This window comes from Struthio camelus, chromosome W (genome assembly GCF_040807025.1).
Source record: "Struthio camelus isolate bStrCam1 chromosome W, bStrCam1.hap1, whole genome shotgun sequence".
In the NCBI taxonomy this organism is placed as follows: Eukaryota; Metazoa; Chordata; class Aves; order Struthioniformes; family Struthionidae; genus Struthio; species Struthio camelus.
In genome coordinates this window covers 26,231,808-26,255,474 of record NC_090981.1, presented here as the reverse complement: position 1 = coordinate 26,255,474, position 23,667 = coordinate 26,231,808, and the positions used below count along the sequence as shown (strand labels likewise).

Here is a 23,667-nt window from a genome sequence, read left to right as displayed (position 1 = left end):
TGGTTGTCTCTGAGCATGTCCCAGTAAAGCAGCATCCATAATGACAGTATTTCATGCTTGCCACGATCTGCTGTTTTTTTAACTCTTGAAAGTCAGAGGAAATTCCCTGTTGCTATATATTAATGCATGTATTGCAGATATATGTTAATTCAGATTGCATGGCTGAGTATTTTATTCTCTTAACAGCTGTATACTTGCGGTGATACCACAGACTTTTTTGTTCCATATTTAGTGTTTTGGAGATGCAGTATACACTGCATATAAAACGGGAAATATGAATAATCTAACAAATAAGCTATTTCTAAATACAACCACAGAAAAGGAAATGTCTGTACTCGTCCTACTCTTGTCTCAATCTTTAATGCCTGCCTCAGCACCTGAGATACGATACATGCAAAACATTAAAAAAATATTCCTTAGCTGGCTTAGATTCTCCCGTAAGTACATAAGAACTTAGGACACTTACTGTTTTTTCTGGCAACACAGCTAGGTTGAGTAATTTCTGTTCTCCACTGTTTTTTCTCTAAAACTAAACTGGCAGAATTAGGGGGAAGTGTTGGTAGCCTGTGGCAAGAGAGGAAAGTGAGAGATGGGAGCAAATTGCTATTGCCAATCTTGTAAGAATAGCAACCTATATCTGTGCCTGAGGGAACAATTTTTTAATTGCGTCTGTTCTTAAATCTCATTTTCATATTTACACCCTTAGTAAGCATCTAAAGCACTATGTGAATGCTTTGTGAACGTTCTTGCATCACGTTTTGGCTGTTAGCGCTTATGCTCTTGAAAAAAAGAGGAAAGGGTATACTTGAAAGACAAATTAGTGTCTTCATGTGGTGAAGTTACTCTGCAAATGAAGAATTTGTTTTTATTAGAAGTTGGGCCAAGACTGGCTCATTGTGTGGATGGTAAAAGTTCTGAAGAGGTCTGCTTAGAGGAGAAATGCATAGGGAGCAACTGACTTGGAATGAGTCTTCTCCCTGTTTGTTACATAACAATGTGAACTTTAAAGTATTAATGCATGGCACTAATTTTTTTCATATAAATGTTCTTACCCATAAATTTTATTCCTCACCATATTTAGTAGTGTCATGGGTTTTTTTTTTTTCTTTAAGCAATATATGAAGACAGAAATCTGTCTTACTTTTCTGTGTAAGTGTGTAAAGTGTCCATTTTAATGTGGAAAATTCCTAAACATAAGCTGATTGTTTTTGTTTGTTTGTTTTTGCAGTAAACTCCTATACTCGTTTGCAGGATGGGGCTTAGGGGTCACAACTCTTCAACAAGTTAGTATTTTTGGTATCTTACTGTCTTACGTAACTGGTTGAAAATAGCAGGCAAAATATTGTTGTTTAACATTGCAGTCATAAAGATAACTTTTACTCTTTCAAGTCATGCTAATAACCCTGTCTAGCTTTTTAGACGTTGAAAAGAGGTAGACTTGAAGGCTTATTATACGTCCTTCTTCTAGTCCTAGCAGTTCTCTCATATTTAGCATCTTAGCCACGTTGTATTCGTTGCTTCTGTAATCTTTAACTGAATGACCTAAGGAATTCACAGAAACGATTTGTTTGCAAGATGCAGGTGTATGATGTGTGACTTCGTTACACTGCTAGTTTCTTACTATTTAAAATTAATTTACCTTGGAGGTTTAGAAAATGTATGTCTGCTGATTCAAGAAGAGCTTTTATAATTGTATTTACTATATTTTTGTAAATATAAAAATGAATTAAAACTAACTGGTAGCATTTAAAACATTGGTGACAGCTCAAAAATGTTGGCAGTTGTCCTAGGTAAAACCTGTAAATGTGAATGAGCGAGGCAGGGGTGTATAATGGTCCACCAGAAATACTGAAAACTTAGTGAGCTGTTTTTCCAAGAAGTTCAAGCTTCTGAAAACAGAACAGTTTTATCCAATGAAGAGTAAGTGCAAAGTCTTGCATCTCTCTATTTTTTTGTTTAGATTTATCAGATGGTCAGTCAGGTAATATAACTAGATAATGTCTTGCAAGATGCCTTATTTGTTTATACTTAACAAATTCTGTATTACTTGACCTAGACTTGGATCCGTTGTCTTGTACCTGCTAGTATTACTAGTGTAGGCACAAGCTTTTTGTTTTTCATTTCAGTTGCTATTCAATGTTTCTTGCAGGCCCCAGCAGTGGATGTTGTTGCAGTGGGTCTTGTATCTGGTCACATTGTTGTACATAATATTAAGTTTGATGAAACGCTGATGAAATTTCAACAAGACTGGGGTCCCATCACAGCAATATCTTTTCGGACAGGTAAGTCTTAGCGCTTTCCATGAAAATGTTTATAAAATTAATAGAAGGTAATGCTTTGGTAAGAGCATTTCGGAACCAAAGTATGGGATGAGTGTTAGACTCTTAGTTTTTAAAGGCTATAGATAATCTAAAGAAGTTACCAAAAAGTATGAGAGATTGTGTGTCTTTATCATGCTTGCTGTTTTATAGCACTTTCTTGTGCTCGCACTCACAGTGCACAGGAAGCATGAAGTACAGTACTCCTTTTTTCAAAGTGAAGTGAGCCAGTTTGTATTTATAGTGTGCTAAGAGCTATCGCTGTGGGCGTTAGTGCACGGTAATCGGTACGCTGTAAGTTAGTACGCAGACTTACTTCTCAGTAGTGTAGTCCCAATGAAAACAAGTCAGAATGTTAATAGATACAGGTCTATCTTATACAATTGGATTATGCCTGAATGGATGTTACTGGGGATCACTGAACATATAGTAACTTTTTTTGTTTAATAAGCAAGTACTACACACTCAGCTATTACTTTAATATTGATCCTGCCTACAGCGTTGTGATCCTGAATCTCATCTCTCATTTAACTAGCCTAATTTTCACCTCTTAACAGAATATAGGTTGATGCAGGATCTATTGAGGAGGGATGCGACTGGAGAGACTTGTGAAAAGCAAAAACAGTGCCTTTTTGTGTCAGCCATTTGACCGGAAATATCACAAAAGTTAAATAATTGCTGTTGTCTGCTTGAACACACAGATCCTGGCAATTCTTTTCTTAGGCTCAGACTCCCTCCAATCTCCCTCTCTCTTCCTATCTCTACAGTTGCGAAATATAATGTAAAAATTATTGGATCAGAAGAACCATTTTAGCTCCTTTGAACTCATGTACTCATTTCAGGCTTTGAGTGAAGTTTTCTTTATTAAAATTAAAATGAGCTATTGGCAAATTTCCATATTGGTGAAGCACTACAGAAGAAGAAAGCCCTGGGCCTGTCTGTTTTAGCTGTCTGTGATGTGTGTAATTGTAAATTGGAAGCTGGCCTTTTTTTTTTTTTTTTTTTTTCCTTAGATCTAAAACATTAGTTACCAATTATGCCGGAAATAGATGACTCTCTAACCTTGATGTGATGTGTATCTAACTTACCTGAATATTTATAGTATGTTTCTAGAAGGTGGTATGGCCTGTTAATTTCCTTAACATTAGAAAAGGTAGAATAAGTAGAACAAAAATTAGAAATCATGTGAATTTAATTATTACTTAAAACAATTCAATAAGCATGTAAGCAGCTTGTGAAATTTTTTTGAGAGCTGTTGAGCCAAAAACTTAACAGGATTAAAAAAGAGTGTTAACCTCTAGTGTGGCGTTACAGTAGCTCTTACATTCTGAAGCGTAAAGGCTAATAAGTTTGGGCAAAAATGCAGAATATAGAATAACTTTTTATTCTATATTTATTAATAACTTAGAAACAGTGTCAGTCAAGATTTTTGTCTGCTTTCAAGCAAAACTCCTAGCCTTGGCTGTCGTATCAGAACGCTGCACTTAGATGTATCTGGTGTTATCTGATGTGAACAACTTGTGTTCTTATTATATCTTATTATTATTTATTTTCTCTTTAAAATACTAGAATATTTTGATTAAAAACATCTTTAGAGTTAACTTGAGAATTATTTTTTTTTCTTCAGAATTGTGACATACATCACTTTCTTGCATCAGTTTTAAGATGTGAGAAGTCAATAAGGTTGTACTGAATGTCCAGAAACAAACTTTTTTATTTTTATTTTGTGAGTAGATGGACACCAAGTAATGGCAGCTGGTAGCCCCGTTGGACACATTGCACTGTGGGATCTAGAAGAGAAGAAACTAATTAGTCAAATGCGAAACGCTCATTCCACAGCAATAGCTGGTATGTCGTTTGTCCCTGGAGAACCACTTCTTATCACTAATGGTGCTGATAATGCTATACGGGTAAGTTGCAATAGCTGCTGCTACCTGCTATTGTTTGTTTATTGTTGGGTTGTCCCGTTTTTGCCCCCCCCCCCCCCCCCCCCGCAGTACTCCAAAGCATAAATACTTATTCTAGATTGAAGCAGTGATTTTCAAATGAAAGAAATAAAGCTCAGATTACTGAAGCTGCTGCCTCTCAGTCTCTGTTGATTCGTAATGAGGCAATTTAAGGGTCTACTGCCATGATGAGAACATGGTAGCCTTGAAGAACTAAGTTCTGGATCCAGTCTTCCGGAATCTCAATTTATAGCCTAGCGCACTAACTCAAATTTTCATTTACTTCAGTTTTTGTTAATGTTCTGGGCTGTGAACTGTTGCATCTGAGAAATGCCTGTTGTGTTGTGGGTTCTGTGATGCCAGTAACCTCGAGCAGAGGGGCAGAACGAACAGCTGGGAACAATCGGGTGCCCTGGCACCTCTAAAGTTTTAGGGCAAAGAGTAACAGCCCATGCATGGCATTTGCTGTGCCACCTCCTGGCTTACCCTACTGCCAAGAGGTGTAATTATTGGCACAGCAATGTTTACCAGCCTCATTTTTCTGCATTCTCTGGGGGCAGGTGTGGATTTTTGATGGACCCGGTGGTACTGGCCGTATATTAAGGAGCCGAATGGGACATAGTGCACCTCCAACAAAAATCAGATACCATGGGCAAAATGGAGAGCACATTCTTAGTGCAGGTATGAGTTCTCATTCTCATGTTCTCTCATGTTCTTCAGTCCGATTTCCTGCGAGGAGGATGATAAACAAGCAGAGCTCAATATTTTTGTGTTGTTAATGTAATAAATTATACTTCATGTATTATGGATTATATGTATTTATGAAACATAGCAAGTAATTAGTATAGATAGTGTCATTTATTGTTGTATCGAACTGTTTCGGTTACCCGAAGGGAATGCGTAGGCCAAGAAGTAGTTACAAGCAGACAAGCTTAGGAGCTGCTTTTGTTGCCCATGCTCATGTTTAGCAAAGAAAAATTGCTTCACTGTCTTCTAAGAAACTATTAACTGGTCAAATGAAAACTCTCAAAAAATTAGTGAAATTCTGTTTATGGCATGGGGGAAAGGAGGGAACTTAATGCATTTGGTATCTTGCAGGAGCCACTCCAGTTTTCCTGCTGTTTTGAGCATGGTTTGTGGGTTACAGATGCTTTGTAATTTGGTACATCTTAGTTGCAGCTGGAATATGTCTTCCCAAAATCATTTGTTACCAAGACATTACTCTAAAAATGTAAAAGTGACTAAATTTCCTTAGCAACTAACATATTTTCAAATCTATGAATGGACCCTTTAGGGAATTAGGTGCCCATTCAGACTCCATTTCTGAAGCGTCCTGGGCCACAAAAAAGTAAGAGACTCTTCAAGAAATTGTTTGCATGGGCAACGTTTGGAAACGTTATGCTACGTTTTTAATGAGTGTTCCGCCTAATATGGCACAGCAATGCTAGCACCATCCACCGTAAAACATCTTGGGTGGTCAAGGCCGAGTCAGTAACTTAGCTCAGTCCAGACAAACCACAGTGACAATCAAATTACTTAATAAATCCTCACACTTGCTTTTGCAGTTTACTGTTGTTAACTGTGCTTGGAAAAAAGGAGAGGGCACAGACGCAAGCTCTGAAGTGAAAAGGGTCTCAGGCTTTGAGATCTGATATATCTGCAGTGTAAGGGGACTCTCTACATTCCGTTTCGAACCACTGGCAAAACTTTGTGCAACAGAATTGGGATAGCAGTCCTGTGGGATACCTTTCAAGTGCTACTACAAATCTCCCTAAAACAGGCATTTGGACAAATAAACTTCCTAAGAATCTCACCAGTCTCCCTGGTTTCATCCTGTTTAACACTGCTTCCAGTTCCCAACGTATTCATCCTGATTACATGCAAAGGAATCTCTTTCCTTGCAGTGTCCTGTCTCTATAAATATATATTTTCTTCGTTACACAAGTTTTTCATTACTCCTGCTATGCTGTAGAGTTAAAGATTGCTTGAACACTGTGATTTCTCTGCTTTTACCTTTTGAGTTAACTTACTGGCTAGCCGAGGTCTGGCTCTTAACCAGCCATAGCGTGTGTAGGTTAGACAGGGGATGAAGAAAGGAATATTGTAGTTGGTAAGGCGGAAGTCATGGAGTCGTGGGAAAGCTCTGGAAGTACTATGGAGGGGTTTGAAGGACTTAACAGTATCTTTAATGTGATGGAAGGCTGGGAATAGCTGGATATTGTAATGAAGAAAGCAGGGGATAGAGAAATTGAAGTGTTTTAGGAGAAGATGAATAAAGAAGAGAGATGTCATTTTCATCTGTGTGGTGCAAATTGGTGGGAATGAGATACAGGCCATAGAAAAACTAGGCTTCATTAGCTTCACTGCTTATAGTATATCTACATTTCTCCTTGGATCAGAATTTTTACTAAATACTTTATAATAGTTTTTGTGGTTTCTGAGTGCTTCTCTTCCACTTTTCTTGTTTAGCTAGATTATGCATAATATAAAAGTTGATTTTTGTCCTTCCCTTCTCTACTATTTCATCAGGTCAAGATGGAACATTGCAGTCTTTTTCAACGGTGCATGAAAGATTCAATAAAAGTTTAGGACGTGGTAAGCATTTTGGTGAAAGTACAAATAGCGGTGAACAGAAATTGCAGAAGTATTTATGTCGAAAGAGGCTAAAATACTAGGCCTTATTAGGCCTTCAGTTAAACTATTGTGTGAAAGCCATGCACCTCAGCTGCTCAGCAAATTTAATCCTTCCTGATGTGTATAAAATACACTCCCAGATATGTTTAGCTGATTAAAATATTTAAGCGAAGTATTTTCTCTAACCTGACAGTATATGTTATTTCACTCTGGGAGAAGATGGGTATGATTTTGATGTTAAGAATGAATAAAACAGTTGGTGACGTTTTAGTTCGTTTTGCATGCTTAGCTTTAACTTTTTCTCCATTTCCCTTCCATTGAATTGACTAAATTAATATAAGTAATTCAGATTTCTTGACTTCGGTTCCTTGGATTTAATCATAGAGCTTAAGAATAAAAAACCCCACATCTTCCAAGTGCTGCCATGGTTGTGGGACGTTTTCTTGTACAGCTCAGAAAGTGAGGCTCAGAAAGACCGAGATAACTTTTGTTTTTAGTTATCTGTATCTATATGTGGATATCCAGGTATTTCAATAGATTTAAATAGACAGGTGTAGATGAATTGATTCAATGTCCAAAGTATATAAAGAATTTCAAATTCCTGAGTCTGGTAATCAGAGAGATGGATGTTAATATATTGCTTTAGGTAGTCATGCCTATATGACCATCTCTTTACTTGTGATGGTGGCATCTCTGCCTCAGGCTGTCAGCACGAGATCCTGGGAAAAAGTGAGTTGAGTAGTATGTCTTTGAATATGTCAAGCTAGTGATTTGATCAGCATTGCATGAATTGTGTGACAGGAACTCTGGTTGTGTTCTTAGCTCGTCAAACCCTTGGAAATGACAATGCTATGTCAATGTAGAGATCAATGTTTTCCACTGATGGATCATCTCGGACTTCAGATATTTTACACAAACGCTTGTCAATTAAACTAAAATAGTAGTTAATATCCTTTTCTTTCCTGTTCAGGGACTTGGCCCATATTTTCCAGAGAGGTGTTTGGATAGTTCCAGTCAAACAAAGGGATGTTTAGGTAGTGGAGATTATGGATTCTGTTTCAGGGAAGAATGTGCACTCTATTAGCTATTGATGATATATACCTTAGTATGACAAATACGAGTATTCTCAGTTTTTTTCTATTAAAAAAAAAAAAAAAGGCAAGTCCACAACGTCAAAACAATCCACTTGCTCCTTACATTACTGATAAGTTTCAAAAAACTGCTTCACACCATGGAGAAGCTAGAATTTATTATTTGGAAATTTCTGTAAGTTTCTTTGAAAATGCAAATTATGACCCGAAGCTTGAGTTAAAAGCACCTTTAAAGAGGGAACGAGGATTGGGTAGAGACAAGCTACCGATACTTTTAATTATGGGTGATTCTGTGTCTGTTCAATGTAATAGTAATTTCAAAAAAAAAAAAGCCAACATTTTCTAAGTTTAATAGGAACTTTACATTTAGCAAATTGCCCATTTTAAACCAGTATTCTCAGATCTAGCCCTGAGATACTTATTTGTTTTTTTTTTTTTTAAGGTTCAATTAACAAAAAGAAATCAAAACGGAAGGGTCTTCAGCATGATACCATGGCACTTCCACCCATTACAGCCTTTGCTTCAGGTAAGTAATCTTTGAGATATATGACAGAGTTAATCATATCTTCATTGTTGTCTTTTAACCCTCAGAAAATTAATGGATTGAAAGTCCATGTGGTACTGATGAGATTATTGGTATTCTGTGGCCCTTCATGAGCTGTAGAATGCCTGTTTTAAAATGGCATTTTACATGGTAAACTCTTCTCTTACAAAGAGATTACAAAATAAATTATTTTTTTTTTCCCATTTCCAGTAAGAGCGTTTTATTTCAAACGCCTTTAAGTTTAACCAGCTTTTGTTTGGGAAAAACTCCAGTATAGAAGTGAAGAACTTTTAGCATACGTTCTGTTCCAGGCTGGAGGACCAGCAGTTAGGGTGACGAAGATCTTGGTCAGCTGAGGAATGCTTAGTTATAGCAGTTGGGTTTTTTTTTTTCTTTTTTTCGATCCCCAAATTCCTTTCTCCCCAAGCCCCGTTGACTCAAGTATACAAAGACATCAGATGTAACATACCAAAAAAGTATTGTTTGTTTTGTTACAATTTGAGTTACAACAGGTAATGTTTTGCCTTTTTTTTTTAATTTTTTAATGATAGCCCTTTGACTGTCCAGCATGCATCATTGACATAAAATGTTTTGACTAAAAGTATTTAAGATTGCTGTTACCTGTGATGTAAGAGAAGTTTATTTTACTTCAAAATTACTGTTTCTAAAATGAATGCTTGTTGCACTGCAGAAGTGGCTCGTCAGAATGACTGGGATGGTATTGTTGCCTGCCATCAAGGGTATATAACCTGTACAACATGGAACTATCAGAAGACTTCTATGGGAACTCATAAACTGAGGCCAGAGGCATTTAGCAAAAACAAACCTCTAGATATATATGCAACAGTAAGTTTATTCATGGTAATGTTTCTTCAGTGTTACAGTGTATGCCTTTTTGGTTGGTTGTACAGAAGCCGTATTTAGAATGAGAAAATACTAGCTAGAGGTGTTTCATTTAGTTACTTCGCAGAATCATTTTTTGCGAGTTCAGTGTGTCCTACTTCCTTTTTGTAATGCAAATGGTTTTAAGAAAAATGCCAGATATGCATTTTTCCTTAAACTTTCAGGTTAACTACAAATTCTGTTTTCTGATTCAGATGCTTAGGTGGTCCGTGTTTACCTTTAATTTCTTTCAATGGTGTCGAGCTGATTATATACCTCTGATGGGAAACTCTCATGCTTGCTCTGTAAAGGCAAATTGTTGAAGACACTTTTTGTTTTTAAATAGGAAAAGTGTATTTTTCAAATTACAGGCAGGAAGCTCCCTTTAAAATGTTACGCAACTTAAGCTGCACACAGTGAAAGTCAAGCTCTCCCTGAAAGAGGTATAAATGTTTACTGTGGCTGAAGAGCTTGCAATACAAATAGTTACTGTGGCATAGCTCTTGTGCTATGAGTTCATAGTAGTACTTTATCCTGTGATATCTTGTTTATCTTATCTTACGCTTAGCAGTTTGTGGTAGATGCATGAGTTCTGCTGCAAATACATGGTGTCTCTTAACAGATCCTTCAGAGTTTACCTTTTCAAAGACCAGTGTTTCTTGGTACTTAAGCTCTGTGTGAACTGTTTTGGCGCCTTTTGCAATACTGGCATTTAAGGGGAGTGGTAGCGGGCATGCTTGGACTTTATCTTAGGGATTGAATTCATCGATGCTTTAATACTATAGATTACTTATTTAAGTTACAGTGTTCATGCTGTTTGGTATGACTTATGACGGGAAATGGATGTCGCTAAGTCAAGATCTCATTATTTATCCTTGTAAGCATGTGCTGCCTCATTTATAATTTGTTGCCAGTTTGCTTATTTTAAGATATCTTTTCTCTGCTTTTTTGAGATGGTAAGCTATTGTTTATGCTGTGCAGTTTTCTTTTAAGAAGTCTAATAAAAACATTTTTAAACTTTGCATTCCTAAGATAAGCTGTGTATCTTCTAACAACTTTGCTGGCTGGGTAGGTACTTCAAGAATTATTTTGATGTTTGTTTGTCTTTTTCCCCTTGAAAGGCAGTTGATATTACCACGTGTGGAAACTTTGCTGTAATTGGGATGTCAACAGGGCAGGTAGATGTGTACAACATGCAGTCTGGCATTCACAGAGGGTGTTATGGCAAAGAAAGAGGTAAGAATTGCTGCACTTTAAAAATATTGCCCCTTAGCAGAACAGGAACAAGCTAGCATTCCGTCATCTCAGAGATTTAACATAGTTTGAGTTGAATTCAGGAATCTTACTTTTCAATTTCTGTATTACCCTACACTGTCCTTTCCAAAACTGTCGTCAGAAATAATTTGAAACCTACTGTGAAGGGAAGGATCCCTGCTAGATTTGATAGTTCTGATGTTAACGTTGTTTGGTTTTAATCAACGCAAATTTGTCAGTTAACAACGTGGTCAGCACTAAAACGAGACCCTCTGGCCTCAGCTATTCTTGAGAGCGTCACACCTCTAGTACTTGGCTTCTTACAGTGTTCTCGCTCTCTCTGAGATAAATTTTTTCCTCTGTTTTGTGCTTCCTGCTTAAAAATGAAGGAATGCTTTCATGCATGGGAATGCTTTTATGCATCGTAAGCAAGTCCAGTTCTTTGCAGATGGGTAATTAAATAATAGTATATGCAAACTCAGCACTTCAACATGAGTGGTGTTCAAGCTTTTCCTTTGAACGATTGTGCGCATGCATATTTCATGTCCTATATCCTCATGTGTCAAATATCCCCATATTTACTGCTGCTTTGTAAGTCTTGTACAGTGCTTATTTGAAAGCAGCTTGTTTTGTGGATTTGGTTCCTCAACTGAGGAAGTAAACTTGTAATATTCAAGCGGAGTTGTCAGGTGGCTTTAGAATCTTTTGTCACGTGCTTACTGCTCACTTAGTATGTTTAGGTGAAGTCATACAGAATAGTGGGCTTGAATTCTGAAATGCACTTTCTTTTACCTTGATTTGTAGCACATGAAGGGGCTGTTAGAGGGGTAGCAGTGGATGGATTAAACCAGCTGACAATCACGGCTGGTAGTGAAGGATTAATTAAATTTTGGAAATTCAAAACTAAAGACCTAGTTCACTCCACTGATCTCTCGTCTTCTCCAAGTGCGATTCTGCTTCACAGAGATAGGTAAGAAACTAAAGCTATTTCATATGCATATTGTTTTGCTGTAGGTTGCCTAGGACAGCAACCAAAGGTGCTAATAGCGCCTAAATTTCTGATGCTTTGAAGTACAACTGTCTGTTACTTGTATAAGAAATTTTATTAGGCTGAAGAAATACAGCCTAGTCTCTCTGAGATTATTTCGGGATAAAATTTTTTTTGAGCAAGGTTAGGATGTTTTCCTTTTTCTCCGAGTGTTCACTGTCAAATGTGCTATTGATTTTCGGCAGCGGTATTCTGGGAATTGCCTTTGATGACTTCAGTATTAGTGTTTTGGATATAGAAACCAGGAAGATTGTCAGGAGGTTCTCAGGACACCATGGACGGATTAATGACATGGTAATTGTTAACTTGTTTTCCACAACAGAAGGTGACATGTACAAATACTTAATTATTTTTAAAGATGATTAATTTGTCTGCATATATAAATGCATTGAGTATTATGTTCGGCTATGAGCAGTAAAATTATAGATCAACTCTATAGCAGTTGTGGCCATGTTAGTTTGCAAGTTAAAATGTGCGGTATTCAAAAGATCATAAGTTTTTAGCGTGCTTTGGGATTTTATTATAATTTTATGGCAAGCTATAATTTTGGGTTGAACAAAAAAACATAAGTATTAGGAACACTGAAAGTCATGTTGAGGTGTAAATCTGTGCGAAAGTATTGAACTGTTTGTAGACAAAACATGCCAGTTAAATAACTTCAGATCTGTTTATATCTTGTATTTAACACACTTGTGATTCCTTATTTTGCATCTTGTGAAACAGTGCTTTGCAGTCACTGAAATACTCTAGATTTATAGCTTCCAATTTAATTCTAAAGTATTAGGAAGTGAATATTTATTTGATTTCCCCCCCCCCCCCGCCCTAAGTTTTATGCTCTGTGGCTTTAATCATAAATGTGTACATGAGGCCCAAAATGCATTCCCTAGAGCCACGTGTAAGCTTTGTCAATATATGTGGACTTATTCTGAAATAGGTTATATTTTTGACCTTTTCTCTGTCTAGTAAGAGACTGTTAGGTTTCTTTTTATGGCCGTTCATTTCATCGTGATCTTAGAGAGTGATCTAATCTTCAACTGTGTAAAACAAGACCTATCGTATAGACTACCTTGTCAATTTTGCCTTTAAAGTGATTTTTTTTTTTTTTTAATAGACTTTCAGTCCTGATGGTCGTTGGCTAGTAACTTCATCAATGGACTGTACTATTAAGACTTGGGACCTTCCGTCTGGATGGTGAGTCAGTTTTAAAAGCTATAGCAGACGGTTATGTTAATTCCCATTCTGTTTGTTAAGTGACGGAAAGCCTCTGGCTTTATTATCTGTCACGACCTTGCGCTGTACGAAATTTGAAGTTGCATGTACCCAGTGTTGAGTGTGATGCTAGCAAAATGAGCTTTCCTCTAGGAATATAAAATCTAATTTAGAGTAGCGGCGTCCTGAAGATCTAATGATAAAATATGGAGTAAAAGTATGAAATCGTTCTTTAGCGAGAAGCAGCACAATAATATAAATGGCGAGATGTTACTTAAGATGAATTCTTTAACACTTCAGCATATCATAATGCAGTTGTATTTTCTTATTTACAAAACAAATCCTCTTCTCAATTGCATTCATATTGGCAACACAATAAGGTTTTAGTTCAGTTATATTTTTAATTTGTACTTGCTTGTAACTGCCAAAAATTATGCTGTTTGATCCGTTATGAGTAGTCTTCTCCCAGAGTGAAAAGTTGGTCAAGTGCACAACATTGTTCGGGAGCCCAGGAAAAAATAGGCAAAAATAACTTCACGTTTGCCTAGCGCGTTGTTTTAGCAGCACATCTGATTGATTCTTTATAATTTAAAGTAATGGTGTTCAGAGGGCAGCTCTAGTGCTATCTGGTACTTTATGGTTTCATTTGGATTGATCAATGTTGTTAATATGGTTTAGTAAATAATTTTGCATGCTATGAAAGCTTTCGTTTTACTTCACAGTGTGTGTTGTATCTCAACTAGCAATTGACCTATTTTTAAATGATGCATAGCACCAATCTAAAATGGGTCAGGACTAAAGGAGACTGTCATCGGGCCAGTATGAATGGGGAGGAGATTAACACTCCATTAGGACTTCTGTGTGTTTGTTAACACATTTTTCAATTTCCTTTGCTTCACTCTTCCGCTGTTCTCTTTGTGGAGGTTTGATTTGTATTTGTTGTTAATTTGTTGACGGAGCCTTATCCTTAGGTCAGAGCAATTTCTGTAATGTGTATCCAGTAGTATTATCAAACTCTACTTATTTGCAATTATATGAAATCACTTTTCAATAAATATCGAAACCATTTGTTGAGATTGAAATGCCAAGATCAGTTCAAAGTAAATGGTGCATATCTGTTATGAGAAATAGGTTGATGTGGAATACTTAAGAAGCTAAATAGAAACTAAATTTGTCCAATAAGTGTTTCTGTTTTCTAAGGAAGCTGGAACTACAACAGCTCTAGGAAGTTAGCTCTAAAATAATGTTAAAATTCCTTGTTGTCTTTCGTTTATGTTTTGACTTGAGTTTTAGCGTTGATAGGTTAAGAAAAGAAATTGAGTGTTGGATGTAGTGTTAGTGTTCATAAAAATTTAAATCTAACGTGTATGATAGGGCATTCAAACCAGTTTGCATGGTACAAACACACACAGTTGAAGAGAGATTTTGCATAAGCGTGAAGAAATTTGTGTAGATGCTTGGCTTCTGAGTTTCCTTTCCACATTTGCTAAAGTAGTTAATTGTCCTCTAAACGCTAAAAATGTCTTCTGGAATAAAATGTTTTCTAAATTCTTTCGAAGGCATGTCAATATGTTTGCAGCAAGAGAAAACTTAATTTTGTTCTTTAAGGGAGTGTTGCATAAACACTCTTAAAATTATATTATGAAAGTTGTTCATTTAGTACCCCAAAATAGGAAAAGATGCAGTTAAAGTTGCTGGGCAACATAAATCCTTTTTCCTGCTTTTTTTGGTGCATGTTATAATGCAGCCTTCAGTTACGTGATGACGTGTTTTCCTTGCAGCAGTACCCCTCAGTCTGTGTGCGAGATGAACAGTACTAAGAGGAGAAATAAGTAGCTGATTCAGTATATCAATTGATCTCTTTGACCCTTTTCCCTCTGACTTTCAAATTATAACTTTTTTCTTCTTTTTCATTACTGCTTGAATGGTAACGTTAAATTCACTAGTAAACAGTGACAACAGCACTAGAATGTGAGAAACGTAATATTGTCGATTCACAGACTAATAACTGATGCATAGTAGTCGAAATATTCAGCACTTCCTCTGGTGCTGACTGTGAGTGATCAATTAGTTGAAAAACAGAAATAGGCTTTTTTGAAGTCCCTTGCATCTACAGTGACACCTGCTCTCTTTTGCAGTTTTGAATGATCAGTTATTGTGAAAGTGAATCAAAGGATTGTGAAGCTGAGCGTTAACAGAGAGTGCTGTGGCATCTTTCTTTATAAAACTTTTTGTTTTATGCTTTGGATGGAAAACTTGAGACATAGTTAAGAAAGAAACCTGTTGCCATTCAGATGCCCTAGTTGTGAGATCAGACTTTGTCTTCTGACAGTTTCTTATTTTATACTTTCTGTGGTCCTATTTTTGCAGTAAGGCAGGAAGTATAAAGATGAATGTCTTCAGTCCACAGGCAGGATTCATTTAGCACTTACTGTACATCTTGTGTAAAAAAACACAGGCATGTGTTTCATTGTCCTTCTGAGATTTTTTTTTTTTAAATCCATAATTCTAATAACGATTTAAAAATCAGTAAGTCAGAAAAGTTGATTTAATTCAACTTTTAATTTTTTGTTGTGTTTGTTCTTCGTGGTTACTTTATTGAACAATAATTCTCACTTATTGATAAAGATTAAATTAAAAAGACGGATTTGCAACAAAAACAGTCCTTATGGTAAATTTTTTAGCCAGCATACACTACATTGATGCATACTCAGGCATTTATGGGTTTAGTGTTCGTTTATTTTTATGTTGGAAGTGGTGAATGATGCGCTTCTCATCTGATTAGCTTTTAACTTGTAATTTGTGTCTAACAGCATTCAAAAGGAATATTAAAAAATTCCATTCAGTGCACAAAAATGGAATTTTTAACTTCATTTATCAAATCTTCATAAGAGTGCTGAATACCTTAAAAAAATATGTGTTCACAAGATTTGCACTTTAAACTGCTTCATGAAATTAACATTTTTCTGTGGTTTGTGAACAGAAGAAGTTGTTATTGCTCTGTCCTCCATAATTGTAGTACTAAGTGCAGACAGCCTTTCACACTTTACTATTGATTTCCATCTGTAAACAAGAACAAAGCATTCATCTGTCCATTCAGTCTTCCCCAGTTCTGTAAATGAGCTTATCATCTAACTCAACCACTTCTAAGATTTGAAGTAACTGAAATGTATGCGTCAGCAAGTGACAAGCAGTGCTGAGAACCAGGACCTGAACAGAGGTCTCCTGTGGTATGCATCAGCCCGGACTTCTGACAAAGGCTAGAACTCAAAAGTGACTTATTTTTACACAGTAGTCACAGACCTCAATACATTTTACGTTTCTTTTTATGTGATATTTTCTCAAATTTTTTTTGCAGTAGTGAAAGGAGTGATCGGGGAACTGTATATCATGCTGGAGATGACAGCTTGATACATGGCATGACAAACTGTTGTAGATTATCAGATTTTGCAGGGTACAGTTCGTTCTGTACTTCAGGAACATTGGGTTCCAGTCTTAACCAAGTGTGCAGGAAGGATCTTGAGAGAGGGAGTTGACAACTAGTGGTAGAGAATTAAAAGATGAGGTCAAAGCAGCCTGGGGCTGATTGGAAGTGTAAAACTTATTGTCACCAAAAGGTAAGTGTTAGGCCTGAGGAGCTGAATGTGGGCAGATGGTTCATCATACTTTCCACAAACCATCCATGTGTAAGGAGGTAGCATGAATGTACCAGCTCTAGCTGATTTTAGAGAGCTCTAGAGAGGTGAGTGAGTGGTTGGTTGGCCAGTGTCATTCGTATGTTAAGTTCGTATATTGAAAGTGTTCAAATACTACATAGTCTAGTTTGTATATCTGCTTCCAGTGTTTTGCTTGCATTCAGTCATGGTTATGCTGTAATTTCTGTGTTGTGTTTTCTCTCCTTAGCCTCATAGATTGTTTCTTGCTAGACTCTGCAGCTGTAAGCGTTACTATGTCTCCTACAGGAGATTTTCTAGCTTCATCGCATGTGGATGATCTTGGAATTTATTTGTGGTGAGTATATAATACATCCATTTCTGTACAGAATTTGAGGTGGAGAATAATTCTTTTAATCAACTCCATGGCAAAAACAGAATCGTTCTATAAAGTATCACCCTCTAGAGTTTTGTCATCTCTGTTTCTAAATGAGACTGAAATATCATCTGCTGTTGTGATCTGCAAACCCTGAAATCTCTTATGATTAGGACTTTTTCTCATAAATAACTGAACCCTCTTTTTTTAATGCTTCTCTAAATATAATTCCCGTTATGTCACTACCAGTGTGTTTTTTGTATGACTCTATTTTTGCCCTTCAAAATGTTTTGTCGCTCGTATAGTGTCGCTTTCTGAATGCTCCTCCTTTTGTCCTGCTGTATAATACTGTCTGAGACTTGAGTAGAATTTGGAAATTGTGATGATTTCTGTTTATTAATGATCAGCGCAGGTGTAAACAAAACTGCATTTTACTGCAATCTACTGATGTGGCTTTGAGTCAAATGACTGGTTAGGTCTAGCACTGAAGTAACACACATGATTTGGCCTCATTTTGTTCATTCTAACAGATAGAGATTTCAGTTTACAGTTATTGGCTGTGGTTTTACTTCTGGAGTGTTCAGTTGTTAAACCTTTCTGTGCTTGAGTAAAACGTGCTTCCTTGTCCATAACACAAATGCTTTTACCTAGCCCTGGCTAATACTGACCAAAAAGTCATTTGGTGATATGATGTGTGCGTTCTCTTTACAGATAACTTCTTTGTGGTTCCAAACTGCAGGACAGTTTTCTAAGAGTACTCCTCTGAATTCTGTGAAAGGAGAATAAATCATTTATATTTGCATAATGCATTGTATATAATGAGTATACAGCAAGCTTTTTCAGTAGGCAATTTTGCCATTCCAAATGCGTAAAGTGGTTGGAAGTAATTTTACTTCATAATGGCATACGTATTAAAGGCTTTTGACAGTAACACTTAAGTATAACTTTCATGTTTTAGATTTTTAGAAAGCCTATATCATCACATTTCATTTCTTGTTTACCTTGTAGATCAGGAAATCTAATTTTGAATAGAACCTGGTGATTTGTCATAGCGTGGTAGTATCAGATTGCAGCAAAATCTTGTCGAAAATATTTTCTCCCATTCACCTGAAAATTGTTTTTAAAATGTCTGTCTTATTTTTCAGGTCAAACCGTTCTCTGTATTCGCTCGTCTCTTTACGGCCCCTTCCGGCAGATTACGAACCTGCTACGGTAATGCTTCCTGGAACTTGCCCTGTGCAAGGTAATCTGCAGGTGAAAGAGTATTTTTCAGTTTGGTGTTGAATTTCTAATCAAAGACGCTTAGCTTCCTCAGTGAAAACTCAGTGGTGGCGATTGTTTGTTCCCCTTTTCCCCAACTTTTTTGCCTGCATATATTCTGTAGGATTTTTAGTGCTAGATATTGTCACGGTGGCAAGAGAACTGAGTTCAGCCTGCCTAGTTTGTAATCCTTGTTGGATTCCCAGTGGGAAAAAGGCCTAAATTGCATTTCTGATACAGTTAACAGAGAGAAATAGTTGTGCTTCTGAAGGCCTCTAGAGGGAGATCTTGTCTGCTCAAGTCTAGCAGGTTCTCCTAAGGTAAGCGCCTATGTTTGGATCTCTCTGGAGAAGGAGAGACACTGCAAGATTTCTGTATTGGCCGCGTAAAGAAGCAAGGAACTTACTCAGCTATGATGGCTTCATTAAGCATATACTTAATTCAGGTACTTAAATTAAGGAGACAGGATTTCATCCCAAAACTTGGAATGTTCAGTCCTGTAAGCAATGTCTCGTTCTGGCTGAACATGTGAATTCACTTCCTGTCTTTAGCAAACGTAAGACTTCTGTTTGGCTGTGCTAAGCTTTTAATGTTTTAAGTTTCTTTGTGGTTTTAAGCTTTTCTATGACATTCATAGTTTCAGCCGTATGTAATACTATAGAGTTTTGCAAATAGGAAAGGGAAAATGAAAGTGTTCAAGACCACAGAGAAGTCTTGAGAAGACCTAAGGACAGAACCCAGATTTTCATTGGGTCACATTGTGCTTTAATGTTCAGATATTCTTAATTTTTTATGTGCAGCTTCAGTCATAACTGTGAATGAGTTATTAATATTGTGCACACTTAGATGCAAAGATTCTCCAAATTTGTAACTCAAAACTAAGATGACTGTATACGTATTTCACAATAATTAGTTAATAGAAAAATTTTTCTAAGTATTCCATTATTTTCCCTGTTGAACTTAATCTTTATTAACTGGGTAATTTATTTATTTCTGTAGCTTGTCAGCTGTATGTTATGCTAGCACCAATTTATATGGATATTAGATATATTAGATAAACAGAATTTTCAAAAATTGCAAAAGAAATACTCATATTTTAATTAAAAAAAAAAAAAGAGAGAGAATGTGAAGTGTATATGTTAACAATAGTTACCTGTTCTTGAAAGATGTGGATGCAGCAGGAGCTGAAGAAACATGTGGTGAAATGATAGAATATGATTCACCTGAGCAATTGGGGGAGCAGCTGGTAACCCTGTCCTTATTACCTGAGTCAAGGTGGAAGAATCTCCTCAATCTTGATATCATCAAGGTAATGATATAAGCACACCATCACTTACCAATGTAGTATTTGGATTGTGTGCTTTTTCAAAGTAGGTTAAATAAAGGTTATTTCTCCTGTACTATGAAATGGACAACTGTCTGGAATGTTTCTCTGGTGCTCAAGAAATCCTTGAGAAGGAAGGACTGTTTAGTAATTTTTGCGTTATTATTTTTGCCAGGCCTAAAATAGCTATCTGAAAGAAGGCATTTCCGTGTCAACATAGCTTAATAAGTGCCTCTGAAGCTGTTCTAGGTTATGCCTCCAAACAACTGTCAGGCATTCCTATAACTAAGAGAAGAGGGTGGAAAAAAATATATTATACAGCCAGATGTATTTGCTCTTGCCCTGTGAGCTGCATTTATCTATTCAAGACATGATTCCACCTTCTGTGTATTTTTTAGGATTTTGCAGCAGAAGACTCTATGTTGCTTTTCCCAATGTCTGGGATTGGGGTGGGGAGTTCTACTAAATATCTTCACATTCAGTGGTAAAATGTCTTCCCTGTCTCTTTACTTTTCAGTCGGTCCTTAGAATTTTCACAATAAGGATTTTTTAAAATAATTCTCTTAACAAAAAAAGCCTCCCAATTGTTCTAACTGTGATGATGACTTTAATTCAAATATCTAATTAACAGAAAAAGAATAAACCAAGAGAGCCACCAAAAGTTCCCAAGTCAGCCCCTTTCTTCATCCCAACAGTTCCTGGTCTTATACCACGATATGCTGCTCCAGAACAAGAAAATGATACGCAGGTAAAAACAAGGCTTAATATATACTGCGTACCTTGTGTATTTTTCCAAGCAAATCTTAAATATGCTTTTTAGTCTTCTGTATGACATCTTGCTAAGAACTTTACGAAACCAGTTTTAATGCTTGCTTTCTTCAAATCTCTTTTCCTGTCAGTAGGAAAAGAATCTAATTAGTATGTAGAAAATGTTTGCACGTTCATGTACTCTCTTATACTTTCGTGGTCTAGTCAAAGGTAGTAAACCTTGGAGTACTGGCACAGAAATCTGATTTCTACATTCATCTTGAAGAAGCCCTGAGCACAAACAAATGTAAGTTAACAAGATATTTTACTGAAAACGTACAAGCTACTAATATTTTGACAAATGTTTGTTTCTTGAAGGCAGAATTGGTAAGGAATGCGAGGGGAAAAATCTGCATAGTACAGTAGCAAAGGCAGAGAGAATGCATGTTATGTATAGAACTGAACTATATGTAGGTAATCAAACTAGATCAAACACAAACAGGATGTGATTTTTTTTTTTTTTTAAATGCAGTGTTTTAGTATTTGATTTGATAGTATTCTATTAAACTGCTTCAGAGATACTTGGAGAAGAGAGACAGACATGAGCTGAGTATTTAAAAATCTAGCCAAGCGGTATGGCTGTCTATACTGGGGAACAGGTACACCCAGCTATCGCTGTTGTGGTTGTGGTCCCCATGGCTGCCCTCAGGCCACATCTCTGCTGTAGGGTGGATGTGCTCCAGGGTCTGCGCTGTACTCTCAGGCCCAGGAACCTATTAGTCCAGATCAAGGAAACTGCTGGTGTGTAATATGGCTCCGGGCTGGCCAGTTTACAAGCACCTCTTCCAAAGGCAACTAGGAGATGCAAATGGACAGCATATACTCAAAGACATCCTGGCGTACCACTGGAGTGGAAGCAGGGTTTGCATCTGGGAGCAGGACAGTGGGACATAGATTGTGCTGGACACCTTTTCCAACTACCAATTCCATAATATGCTCTCTTTTTTTAATCTCTTACAGCATAGAGATTAAATAATAAATATTCTCAGTACTGTTAATGTCATAATTGTACTAAAGCTACGTAATGATTTTCTCAGCAATCAAAAATTGACAGGTGGAATCAAATATACTGCCTAAGGAATATTAGCCAATGCCCGTTACCATTAGTTACAGTCTCTTCTTAGCAACTTTAGAAACTGAAGTGCTAATCAGAAGACAGCATTTAAAATTTTGTTACGAACAGCTGTGTGTGTGACCATGTAAGTTTTTTATTTCCATGTTTATAAAGCAGTTGGATAAAAATATCAAAGATCATGTAGGATTGGAGAAATATTGAGGAAGAACGTTTACAAAGAAGAAAGAATTATTTGTAAATCGTATATGTTTCTGCAAGGAAAAGATTTCCCCCCCCCGCCCCCCAAAAAATGAGAAATTTACTTAAAACCAATGATTCCCTTAGAAGGACCAGGTGATCCATAACATAGCTTAATCTTAATAGCAACTTAGAAAGGTTTGCTGCAAGATTAGTATGTAGTTTGTCTCTTCTGGGATATATTTGCAACAACAGCTTGAAGTCCAAGTGAGTAGCTTCTTTTGGCTCAGGAGTAGTGCAAAATGACAGTATTATGCTAATTATAAAATTTCTACAGCTTAAAACACAGAAAAAAGAAAAGCAATACAAATATGAAGATGTTGCTTGTATTTTTCAGAGCAAACTTATTGATAGAGTACAGCTGCCTTATTAGAGGTATACTTCTCTGTAGCATGTGGTGAGAAAGTGAATTAAAGGCAGGATGGCATTTTGGGTAAAAATGAAAAAGTAGGGAAACCATATGAACTTGAGATGTATTGTTACCAAATATCTGCTGGAGAATTTTGAATGTATTTGTCCATGTGAAGGATTTCTAAAGTGCTTTTCTGCAAATGTTATTGATAATTTGTCTTTCAATACTTCAACATAGATACTGCTCCACTTAATTTACTGAAAGACATGGGACCATCCAATATTGAGATAGAACTAAGGGGCTTGGCCCCTGAAGGTGGTGGCTCTGTGGAGGTGATGCTAAGCTTTTTGAGAATGATTGGGATGATGCTGAACAAGAAGTACAACTTCGAACTTGCTCAAGCATACCTTGCACTGTTCTTAAAGGTAACGGTTTTCTGTTAAAACTTGGTGTTAGTCGTAAATGATCGTTGTCCAGTAAAATGATGTGAATTGTCTGTGCAAATTGTCTGGTTTGAAGAATTATCCCAAACAGTTTTTGTTAGAGATGATTTTAAAATGATTTACTCAATGCGTTGGCTAATTTGAAAAATCAGCTGGTCACAATCAGAAAAAAAAAAAAAAAACTTGTAAAAAAACAGATACGATGAAAAGGACAATGCCGGACAGATTTTATTCTAGTATTCCATACTTATGATTGGTATAATTTTTTGTATAATACCTAACATTCTGAATGTTAGGTAATTGCTAAGCTGTGATTTGCTTCATTTTAAGCAAGAAAAGCATTTAATGCACCATGTTTGGCAAAGTAAAAGAGGCATTTTGTTGGACACACTGGAAGCCTGACTTTTACTTTGCATGACAGTGGACTGATTTTGTTTGTTACCTGTTAAGCATCACAAAACTAATAAAATTATTCCTAGATGTGTGCAAGTTAGGAAGCTACCATGATAACATGCAATAGCAGTTACTCTTAGAAAGTAATTCTGTAGAAGAATGCAACCTTTCTGATATGAAAATGTTTACCTGGTAAAAATGCGCTCTACTATATGAAACTGTAGGAAAAATATTATAGCTTAATAGGAGAAGTGTTGATAAACATTCAGACACACGTGGTAATGTCTGCTTAACTTACATTTTTTAATAGTGCTACTGCAGGAATTGGTTTTAAAGCTAGAGGGAGTATAATGCCAGGCAAGTGTAAGTGTATACTTGTTCTTTTTCCTCTGTTGGGGTTAGATAGAACCCGTGGGGCTGTGTCCTCATAGCAAGTAGTGCAGACCAGTAGGAGTAGATTTGTCAAGTGAAACAGTTAAGGTTGTGAGGTCCTGATCTCTACCAGTGGCTTTTTATTTCTGGTCCCATGGACTATATACCCATCAGTAGCTGAAACCTAAGGTGATAGAGTTCATCTTCCGGTTTAGTTTCGTACTCAGAAATACACTTCTGCTCTGAACTGAAGTGCTAATATAAACTTTATGTGTGATATCTGAGCACAAATATCTCTTATTGTAAATTGTAAGTAAAATGGCTCTGAACTTAACAAAACTCCTAGATTTAAGTTGTAGCAAAGGAAATACCTAGTCCATTTATTAAGCAGTAACAATGTATTGCCTCTGTACAAGATTGAGAGGTTTCTTTTCATTATGCTTTGTTCC

General features: G+C 36.5%; 1 protein-coding gene across 3 annotated transcripts in view; it reads left to right on the top strand.

The window, feature by feature from the left end:
• Nucleotides 1-23,667, top strand: part of LOC104150974 (WD repeat-containing protein 36) — a 34,732-nt gene that overhangs the window by 6,061 nt on the left and 5,004 nt on the right. For all 3 annotated transcript variants that reach the window (XM_068924319.1, XM_068924318.1, XM_068924317.1), the window contains 17 exons: nucleotides 1,229-1,283; nucleotides 2,150-2,282; nucleotides 4,053-4,228; nucleotides 4,825-4,945; nucleotides 6,794-6,859; nucleotides 8,432-8,515; nucleotides 9,225-9,379; nucleotides 10,537-10,651; nucleotides 11,474-11,639; nucleotides 11,903-12,011; nucleotides 12,829-12,908; nucleotides 16,830-16,937; nucleotides 18,101-18,198; nucleotides 19,382-19,524; nucleotides 20,171-20,287; nucleotides 20,512-20,593; nucleotides 22,248-22,435. In XM_068924319.1, the coding sequence (XP_068780420.1) occupies nucleotides 1,229-1,283; nucleotides 2,150-2,282; nucleotides 4,053-4,228; nucleotides 4,825-4,945; nucleotides 6,794-6,859; nucleotides 8,432-8,515; nucleotides 9,225-9,379; nucleotides 10,537-10,651; nucleotides 11,474-11,639; nucleotides 11,903-12,011; nucleotides 12,829-12,908; nucleotides 16,830-16,937; nucleotides 18,101-18,198; nucleotides 19,382-19,524; nucleotides 20,171-20,287; nucleotides 20,512-20,593; nucleotides 22,248-22,435 (1,996 nt within the window). The remainder of the gene's footprint in view (nucleotides 1-1,228; nucleotides 1,284-2,149; nucleotides 2,283-4,052; nucleotides 4,229-4,824; nucleotides 4,946-6,793; nucleotides 6,860-8,431; nucleotides 8,516-9,224; nucleotides 9,380-10,536; nucleotides 10,652-11,473; nucleotides 11,640-11,902; nucleotides 12,012-12,828; nucleotides 12,909-16,829; nucleotides 16,938-18,100; nucleotides 18,199-19,381; nucleotides 19,525-20,170; nucleotides 20,288-20,511; nucleotides 20,594-22,247; nucleotides 22,436-23,667) is intronic.